At 31.9% G+C, this 10,360-nt stretch overlaps 1 protein-coding gene across 1 annotated transcript; it reads left to right on the top strand.

The window, feature by feature from the left end:
• The first annotated feature begins 4,934 nt into the window (after positions 1-4,934).
• Positions 4,935-9,962, top strand: LOC100793156 (calmodulin-binding protein 60 A). Its single transcript, XM_006600594.4, has 7 exons — positions 4,935-5,514; positions 5,881-5,959; positions 7,008-7,060; positions 7,219-7,706; positions 8,201-8,361; positions 8,770-8,973; positions 9,067-9,962. Exons 1-7 carry the CDS (start codon positions 5,351-5,353, stop codon positions 9,646-9,648), a joined length of 1,731 nt encoding a protein of 576 aa, XP_006600657.2. The 5' UTR covers positions 4,935-5,350; the 3' UTR covers positions 9,649-9,962.
• The last annotated feature ends 398 nt before the right edge of the window (positions 9,963-10,360 follow it).

The following is a 10,360-nucleotide window of genomic DNA, read 5'->3' as shown; positions in this document are numbered from 1 at the left end:
GTATATGATTGAGTCTTAGTATATCTATTTCATAACGTTTGTGTATGATATTGATTGGTTGAGTGATATTGTGTTTTGATCCTTGAGTTCGTGAATAATGTGAAAATGTGTGAGACTTGTAGTGTTGAGATGTAATGTTACACAATAAGTGGTGGAATGACGTGAGCTGTGTTTAAGTAAGTTGTATTTCATTTATATGATATGTATATCTATGTTGTTTTGTTTCTCTCTATTAGTTGAGAATGTAATAACTCATTCCCTGTGTACTGTTTCTGTTTGGATCCTGATGTGATCTCAAACTTTGTGTTTATAAGAGCAGATGGTTAGGTTGATGGCTATGGAGAACCTCATGGTAGAGGACGCTGGAACATAGTGCTCTGATAGGATGTGACATTAGGACATGAGTTTCTGTATTGATTACATGAAGTTCTAGACATGTAGTTTTTATCATTTTGTTTCACATGTTGATTCTTTAGTTTATTTTTTGGAGTTTTGGATGATCTTATTTTGAGTTGAGGATGTTTTCATACCCTTAATTGATAAACTTTTAATTTGATGATTAACATGAATACGAACCTTTTGTCCAGGTGAATTTATTTACAATTTTATTGAATAAAATTAATTTAATTAGATTCCACATTTTATGTATTTTTTTTTCATTTATATGCATGTTGGGGTAGAAAGTGTCACATAAATAAAACAAGTTAAGCCAAAATACACTTGAAAATTTAGGTTTGATTTGTAAAAAAAAAATATTGTTTAAAATTATTTGATATATTTATTTAAATGAGTCTAATTGAAAGTTGGAGTTTGATTTGTAAAAAAAGTAAATAGAATTTGAGTTTTTTTTGTTTAACTCATTTAATTAATTATCCTTTGTTTTATGAGATTTTTCATAAAATATTTTTAAAATTATTAATTTAGTATTTACTAAATATTTTTATATTGAGTATTTAATAAATAATTTTAAATGCAAGATGATTTACAAATAAATAAATCCATGTAATTTAATTTTTATATGCGGTATATTAACAAGTTATTATTCAATTGTCAATAATGAAATTGCGAAATTTGAATTTGACTGATCTAAATTTCTTAAAAAAAATCATCTAAATAATCAAGTATAATTTAAAATTGACTCATTTAATGAATTGAATATGAATACTTCACCAATATCTTAACTCATTTATACTGTAATATGTATGTGTAGGAATCGAATGAATTTTTCATGTTCTTCCTTCCGGAAAGAAAGGATTAGGAAAATCCTATTGATTAGGAAAAACATGAAAAAAAAGGCTCAAATGGTACAATCCTGCCGTCACTCAAAATGAAAGGGGCATCTCATAATTATTGATATGTGAAGATACATGGTTAGGTGCTCCCTTTTTTCTGTATTGATAATTGATTTTAAATTGTCATGCATGTAACTATTGATATTTTTAATAAAGGAGGATCAAATTATATCAATATAATTTTGATAATTATTAGATTATTCTATAATTTTTAATTAAATAATATTTTTTTTAAAACTTATCGTTGGATTGAAAGTTTTTTCGCGTAAATCACATATGAAAATATTCGTATTAATCAAAAATTATTTGCTACCTCTTTTATATAAATTAAAATCAACGTAATAAAAATATTTCATAATATACTAAAATATAAATTATTTAATTATTTTTTTGTTGTTGTTCAATTTTAACAAAATTTTACACAAATGATATTAGTAATACATGAATATAATTCAATGATTTTATTTGTTTTAAATTGAAAATCGACTCTTCCTTGTTTTGAAACAACTTTAAAGTTACTTGTGTGTATGTTGTTTAATTATAAATGTAACTATTTAATTTAATAAAAAAGAGAAATAAATAAATACTAACCTTGATAAGGAGAGATTGAAGAAATACAACTGTCATAAAAAAGAGAGCTCTTGAATATTTATTACTGATTTTAATGTATCAATTTTTATTGAGAAATTTTAATGTATCAATTTAAAATATAAAATAAGTAGATTAAGAATTTGTAAAAAAAAATAAGATTAAGAAATATACCTTTTCTCCTAAAAAAGAAATATAACTTAATTTTACAATTATTCGTTATTGAGTACGTGAATCAACTTATGTGAAAATAATTTTAATTTAATTAGTAATTTTGAATCTAAATCTTTATATATACAAGAAATATTTGAAGGGAAGTTTTTATTGTTGATAATATGTTTACTCGCCCTGTGTAGGATATCTCATGGAGGATGCATACAATATAAAAAAGTCCAACTAATTTTTTGCTGAAAAAAATATAAAATATCCCACCATTATTTTTGTAATGTTATTCAACTAAAACTTGTGTGTTGCACGTGAAGAGTTGGTGCATGGTTCATTGTCTAATCATTGAGTTAATTTTTTTAATAGGTAATTAAGATTTGTTACTTCGGTTGGAGAATCGGTTCAGTGGGCGAGAAACAGAAGAATACATACTAAGATATATTATTTTCGCATTAAAAAAAAGATATATTATTTTCGTAGTATATTACTACTGTACAATTTAAATTATTAATTATAAAATTATTTTAAATATAATTTTTAAAATAATTATTATAAAAATTAATTATTTTATTATACATGATAATTTATAATTAAATAATCATATGAAAAATCTTTACTTTATCAACATAATCTAATTAAATTCATATATTAATTTAATTAAATTTAATCTTAGTTATTGGTACATGATTTGTAAGGAAAAAATTAGTTCATTTTTGGTTTTTGCTCTTACATCATGCTCTGTCACATACATTCACACAATACTTTTTTTCTCGCTATTTTATTGTCTTTTTTTTTTCCTCTCAACTCCTAACTTATTCTAACACAATGGACAAAATAATATTTTAGCTATATATATGTCCACCCACGAAATTTTATAACTATGAGATTACTTACTAGTTTGGAGCCAGACAAGTAATTAAATGCTAAGACCCATGTACTAACGAATTTAATTCTCCTACATTGATTTTTTTTCTTAAAAAAGAAAAACGGAAGAAATATAGTAGAAACTGAATCAGTTTCAACCCAAACTCTAGACATACTTTCGATCATTAAACTCTAGACATACTTTTATCCCAACCCAGTTCCAAAGCAATAAGCATATACAGAGTTCGAGCATATAGTATTTAAAATTTTTAACTTGACATCAAAAGATTTTTTATGTCTTAAATATTCTAGCATGCTGTATCAAAATTTCTCAACTACCAAAACATACTAATTTATATGTTGCTTTGTATAAACTTCTGCTTCATGCTCCAAAGAATAAAATTGCACTCTTATTATATTATGCTCTTCAACTTCAACGATTGACTCAACAACCAAGCAGCCATAATAATGTGTTTCATTAGCAGGCATTTTTTTTTAAGATGGATTTATTAAGTTTGTTTCTATTTTTAATTGTGTACACGTAGAATTTGAAATAAGGCCCTGCACGGTATTGATTTTATAATATATAATTGTTATATTATTATAACTTTTTAATGTATTTAACTATTATATTTTGATTAATAAAAATATATGTTAGTAGATATATATTTTAGCATATAGACTCACAATAGTTAATGATATTAATTAATATAAATAAAATTATATATTTGTAAATATCTTTTGAAAAATAATCACTTCTTAAGTCAATATGAATTAGTCGAATGAACATTTAAATCGGATACATAAAAAATAAGATCCATATAGAATTTGGATCAGCCCACTTCAGTTTATTTTTTGTGTTTGACCTGAGGGACAGACTGAATCGATTGATCCATTCTATCATCTCTAATTCTTAGTTGATTAACATATTTTAATTAATAATAAACATGTTTTGATTTAATAAGTAATTTTTAAATTTAAGTTATAAAGAGGATTTGTTGCTCACAAAAAATTATAGTCTTCAGGATTCAATGAATATTTTTAAATATAAAAATAAATATGAATATAAATTTAATATCTAATCTAATACAATTCTAATATAGTATAATATTAATTTAGGATATTTACATGTATAAATCTATCCATATCTCTCTCTCTATGTATTTTAAATAGATTATAAGGGATTTTTTTAAAATTCTTTTATTTAATGTTTAGCAAAGAAATATTGTACTTTGATTCTTTGAATATTGATAATTGACTAAAAATTAGTTATTATAATTTCTAGTAAGTTGTTATGCTGAAATTGAATTCAAGTTTTGTATGTGTATAATTGTGTTGAATATTAATTTTTTTTATACGTGTGAATAAAAAATATTAGAAAATTTATATCAACTTATCCATCTTGTTTAATTAACCGAACTATACCACCTTGAGAAAGAGAAAGCTGGATTGCTCATAGTAAAAAATATGTTTGTACATACACATTCAGTACAAAAACTTTTTATTGTTGCATAATATTTATAACTTTACATATTTTGAAGTGGTTGATGCCATTACACTAGTATTAGTATGATTAGTAATTTGTACAAAACAATATAAAGCTATTTACACAAAATGAGTAACCCTTTGGTATTTCTCATGGTAAACCATAGCAAAAAAAAAATAAAAAAATGAAAGAAGAGATTGTTAGTGGAAGGCTAGTTATCGTAAGGTCTGAAGGAGCGTCAGGTCCTACTACCCTAACGCAAAATATGAAATGGGCTTGTCTCCTATCTTCTTCTCCATTGTTTCAGCTTTGTCCTTAGTTTGTGTTAATTTTGTAATTCAATTTAAAATTGTGTGATTTTTAAAAAATAACACAAAAACAAGCTCGAAAAAAGACAGCAGAAAAACCAGATTCAACAACGCAAACTTAAGAGATGGATAACGGGGAAGCGCGTTGAAGGGGATACGTTGTGTTATGTTATGTGGACCCCGTTTTACCAAGTCGTAGAACGCGCTTATGCATGGACCCCACTCACTCTCCCACCCTAAGCCTCAGATCATGTTGTTGTTGTTCGCTCTTCTTCTCAATCACTCCCTCTTTTAACTTAATTAACCAAACTGCTCGTCTCGTTCCGCGTCGTCGTTTCCTCCAATCATCACAACAACACAGTGATGGTGGCGCTGTCGCTGTTGGGGGAAAAAATCCGAATCCAAAGGTGGTAGTAGATGACGAGAAAAGCCGAAGGCGGAGAAGCATCCCAGACGCAAACAAACTCGGACAATGGTTAGAAACATGACACGGAAGTACTGCAAAAAGTAGAAGGAGGGAAGAAGAACGCTCTCATCACTTTATTCATTTCATTTTTGGACCTTACGGAGAGCCCCTTTCTTGTCCCTTCCCTCTCTCGACACCACTATTTATTCTTACTTTCTGCTCTCTATCTCTCTCGCGCCGCATGTTGCTCGATTTCTATTTCCAACAACACCGCAGCGTCGTAGAATTACTACTCTCTTTCTTTCTTCGTCTCTTTGTTCCTTCTTCGGCCATGTCGCTCAAGCGCCGCCCCGATGATGGGAAGACTCCAGACGACAAGCGTAGAAAGCCTCCTCCTTTCTCCAGGTGCGTGTCAGACTCCGAAATTCACCCAATTGGGGTTTCTTCAATTGCCACCGAATGTGACTTGTTTGCCATGAATTTTATTGTTGGTGCAAACATGCACGCGTGAATTACATGTTTGTTTAAATGTAGCACAAAATTGAACCTCGTGTTGATTGTTTTAGCTGAAATGTATACCATGGTAGATAATGGGGTTCGGATGAATTTGTGTGCTGCTATGAATTGCTTAAGAAAAATGGGAGTCATCCCAGTAGTGAATGGAAATGGCAAAACACACACACACACACTAAATGTTGTTATGTTGTGTAATTGATTAACAGAACTATGGAGTGTTTTTTTGACATTTGACTTCGATTCTGATGAATGTAGTGTGGTGCGTGACGTGATGAAGTTACAATCACTCGGGCATTTGCTGGAGCCAATTCTAGAGCCCTTGGTTCGAAAAGTGGTATGAATTTCACCTATCTTTAGCATAATGGATTAGTTGCATTTATATTTCTGGTATTCAGTTTTCTTTTCTGTTTATGCGGTTTCATGGAGATATGATGCTGTTTATTACTCTTGTGGTTTGTTGATGGTTTGTGGACATGATTGTGCATCTTAGAGTAATTGAATTCGTTTAGTTAGACAATTTGAGTGTTGCTCGAGAGTTACTGCCATGCTTTGCAGGCTGCAGATAGCTTGTGTTGCATCCACTTTATGGTGTCTATTGTTTTGGCCTAACTCCAGGTACCGTTCCACCTTGCGGACAACTGCAGATGGCTTTATAACTAATCCTTTGTCCATATAAAACATCTGCATGTTAGTTCTTTTTCATGCAGTCAGATATACTACTTCTGTATTGGATTTGAGCATGTCGTGTCACAGAAGACTCAAACAAAGGATATACTTTAGACCTACTTCATGACTTGTTTAAAAACCTATCATTGGGCTTCAACTATTAGATGCACTGGAACAAGTTTGGAAATATTTTATTTGAAAAAAGTGAGCTACTTGCCTAGTTTCCTAGACTTGTCTATAAATAAAATGAAAAAACAAGGAAAAATGAAGGGAAAGAAAATGCTTGAGTTTGTGTTCGCACACTTATCTCCTAAGTTGCCAACCTTTCTTTTTGAGCTTTGACTGGGACAGTTGATGCCTTAATTTGTTCCTGTGGAGGACTTACCAAAGATGAGTTTTATGCTTCCATTATTTACTTCCTGTATATGGACATCATATATATATATATATATATATGGTGAGTTACATGAACAAAAGACTAGTTGTTTTAGGGTATGCATTTCATAATTTAATCCTGCATCTTATTATTTTGTGATATTTGTGAGATAAATGAACCAACAACATCAAGTAGTGTTCATATTGTGCTATTAGTGGTAAGTCCAGTAATGTGGATATGTGATTTTTGAACTGAAATTTGGATTTTGGTCCTGTAAATGTTAGTTCCACTTTTATTGATAGTTAATATCAGATACCAATCATATGTGACCTGTTTACAGGTTAAGGAAGAAGTTGAAGCTGCCTTAAAGAGGCATTTAACCAGCATGAAACAGTAAGAAATAATCTCCTGCTGATTATTTAAATTCCAGTGCCTTGGACATGGTATTGAGTGAAGGGAATGGATTAGGAAAACAAGCTTTAGCTGAATGATTTGAAATTGTTTAGCTTGACTCTAGTTGTTTCTGATGCATCCTTTTCACTTGTTTTCAGGACCTGTGGAAAGGAGTTTCATACTACTGAATTAAGAAATTTGCAGCTGCAGTTTGAAAACAGCATTTGTCTTCCTGTCTTTACTGGAGCTCGAATTGAAGGAGAGGATGGCTCCAACTTAAGAATAGGTTTAGTTGATGCCCTAACTGGGAAGGTTGTTAGTACAGGACCTGAATCGTCGGCTAAGGTGGAAATTGTAGTCCTTGAGGGTGATTTTGAAGAAGAAAGCGAAACTTGGATGCCTGAAGAGTTCAAGAGCAATATTGTGAGAGAGAGGGAAGGAAAAAAGCCCCTTCTTACAGGAGATGTAATTTTATATCTTAAAGATGGGATTGGTATGGTGAGTGAAATTTCATATACAGATAATTCAAGCTGGACAAGGAGCCGTAGGTTCAGGCTTGGGGCAAGAGTTGTGGACAACTTTGATGGTGTTAGAATAAGAGAAGCAAAGACAGAATCATTCATTGTCAGGGATCACAGAGGAGAATGTGAGTATTTATATATAAATATATAACCTTTATCTGCTTAAATGTATCAAGATCGAATGTTTCCACATGCTATCAAAATTTACTTTGAGACTAATTTGAACCCTAAATGGCTGAATGTTGTTTATGATATGACATAAGAAAAAATGATGAACAGCACAAAATATATGCAATTTACATGAATGTGATGGGTTTGCTTGACATCTTTTTATGTGGAGAATATAGTAACAAAAGACCAGGATACATACATGCTGTTTACTAGTCTTGATTTATTTATTTTTTATTTCATATCAGTGTGATTTTCTTTTGGTGTAAATAAATTAGCTATTTAGCTTGCATTCTGTATTTTGTTTTTTGAAAAGAATTGAAAGTGTAAAAAACTGAGTCCCTATATCACAGTAAAATTATATAATAGAACATATTTGAGCTTTTCAAGTCCCTTGTCAAAACAAGATAGGGATTTGAACTTAGTTTGAATGTCTGATTTTTGGCTGCAGTGTACAAGAAGCACCATCCTCCTGGTCTGTCTGATGAAGTTTGGAGATTGGAAAAAATAGGCAAGGATGGAGCTTTCCACAAGCGCTTGAGTCGGGAAAAGATCGTTACTGTTAGAGAGTTTCTCACACTTCTGAATCTGGATCCAGCAAAGCTGCGCAGTGTAATAATTTAGAGTTTCTTTTACTTGCAAATTGTTCTGATAGATTATCATTTGAAGGATTTTAGCTAAAAATTTCATTGGGACAGTTTAGTTGTTCACTGTTTGTGTGAACTGTCTAGGCATTTAGATTAGCTTTGCACATTATCAAGTCAGACACCTCCTAGGTAGTGGATTTATAACTTGACGAGGACATCCCATATTGTTCTTGTCATTGGCATGAGATTAGGCTCTATGGGAGAATCATTATATAAAACATATTCGATCTTATTCTCTTCCTCGTATAATCTTATATCACTTCGGCAATTAACCAAAGTTCTGAATGATAAACATTCTAATAATGTCTAGAAATAGCTAAGCACTACCTTTCTCTTGGGCAAATGAATAAATTCATTGCTTGGAAATGTGCAGATACTGGGCACTGGGATGTCTGCAAAGATGTGGGAAGTAACTGTGGAGCATGCTCGAACTTGTGTACTTGATACAACGAGGCACGTGTACTTCCCTTCTAATTCTCAAGAACCTGGTGTGGTCTTCAATGCTGTGGGACAAGTGACAGGACTGCTTTCTGAATGCGATTATGTCACAGTAGATAAGCTGACTGAAACTGAAAAGGCATTTATCCCTCATCCCCTATTACTTTCCTTACTCTTTCCTTCCTTCTCTTATTTCTCTTTGATAATTAGCAATATGATTTTCCACCATCAGGCTGATGCTCAAAACGCAGTTACTGCTGCATTAAGACAAGGGGAGAAATACGCAACTTTCGAAGATGAAGACTCTCTCATGGATGGGTCTTCACACTTAACTAATGTACTTTACTCCCCAAGCTCTCCCAAGACTGAGGGATCAAGTGCCAACAAGATTTTGGCTCCCCAAAAGACTGGAGGATTCAATTACCCGCCAGCAAATGCCTCTTCCCCAGATATCATGTCATCCATTTATTCTGTTGGTGGAACTAGTAGCTTGGATGACTATTGCTTGCCTAATTTTGACAGCATGGGCCTTAGATATGATCAGACCCTCAGTTTTCCAGTCCAAGTTTCCAACTCTTTGATCTGTGACACTGATTCAATGGCTCATGCTTTTAGTGATGAAGACCATCTGCAGTTTTTTGATACTGATCTTCAATCGCATGTTCAAGCAGATCTACAGAGTGCTATTGATAGCTTCATGTTGGCACGTCCCACAGCCAATGGTGGTGCACAAAGGAGATGGAGAAAGGTATGCAATGTCCTAAAATGGTTCATGGTTAGGAAACGAGGAAACCAAATACAGGTAAGGTTGTGAAGAACATGAAGGTTCAGTTACTATTGTACATTGTGCTCATGAATGCAGCAAAAAAAAATATTTTGTCCCCCTCATAGAGAAAAGTTATGATTTCTCTTAGTTGTAAATACATCTATGCATTTGTTCTTATAGCTGGCTAGATGTCATAGAATTTCCCTATCCTTTTGTTATTAGGTTGTAAATACTTGTATTTTACAGTCAGGAGAGGATTTCTGGTTGATGGCTGATGCTTGGTAATTTCAAGATCCAGCGACCTTTATTGATCATATTTTTGTAAGCATGTTTTGTCCAATAAAATCAGTTTTTCCCCCTGAGAATGCTGCTTCAAGGTTAAAATTTGATTAGATATTTGGATGTTCAATTCATACGACAGTAAATGTACACACAGCCTTTAATTTTAGGTAAAATTATAAATTTGGTCCTCCTATTTGTCTCAGAATTCGATTTTGGCCCCCCTATAATTATTTTACGAATTTAGTCTCCCAGCTTTTTGCAATCCCGTTATTTCAGTCCCTAACCCTGAAATTAGACGTTTGACGGTTAATTGCTTACCTTGATTGTCACGTGTTGTGCTTTTATTGAACATTGATCACGTGTCGGTGATTTTATTAGAGGGTGACGTTAATTAGGTGCACGAAATTGGTGTCCAATAAACGTGCCACGCGTGACGATCAATGTCCAATAAAAGCACGACATGTGACGGTCAACGTTG

The sequence above is a fragment of the Glycine max genome, chromosome 17 (assembly GCF_000004515.6).
Source record: "Glycine max cultivar Williams 82 chromosome 17, Glycine_max_v4.0, whole genome shotgun sequence".
In the NCBI taxonomy this organism is placed as follows: Eukaryota; Viridiplantae; Streptophyta; class Magnoliopsida; order Fabales; family Fabaceae; genus Glycine; species Glycine max.
Note: the sequence above shows the minus strand (reverse complement) of the source record. Positions and strands in the feature narration are given on the sequence as shown.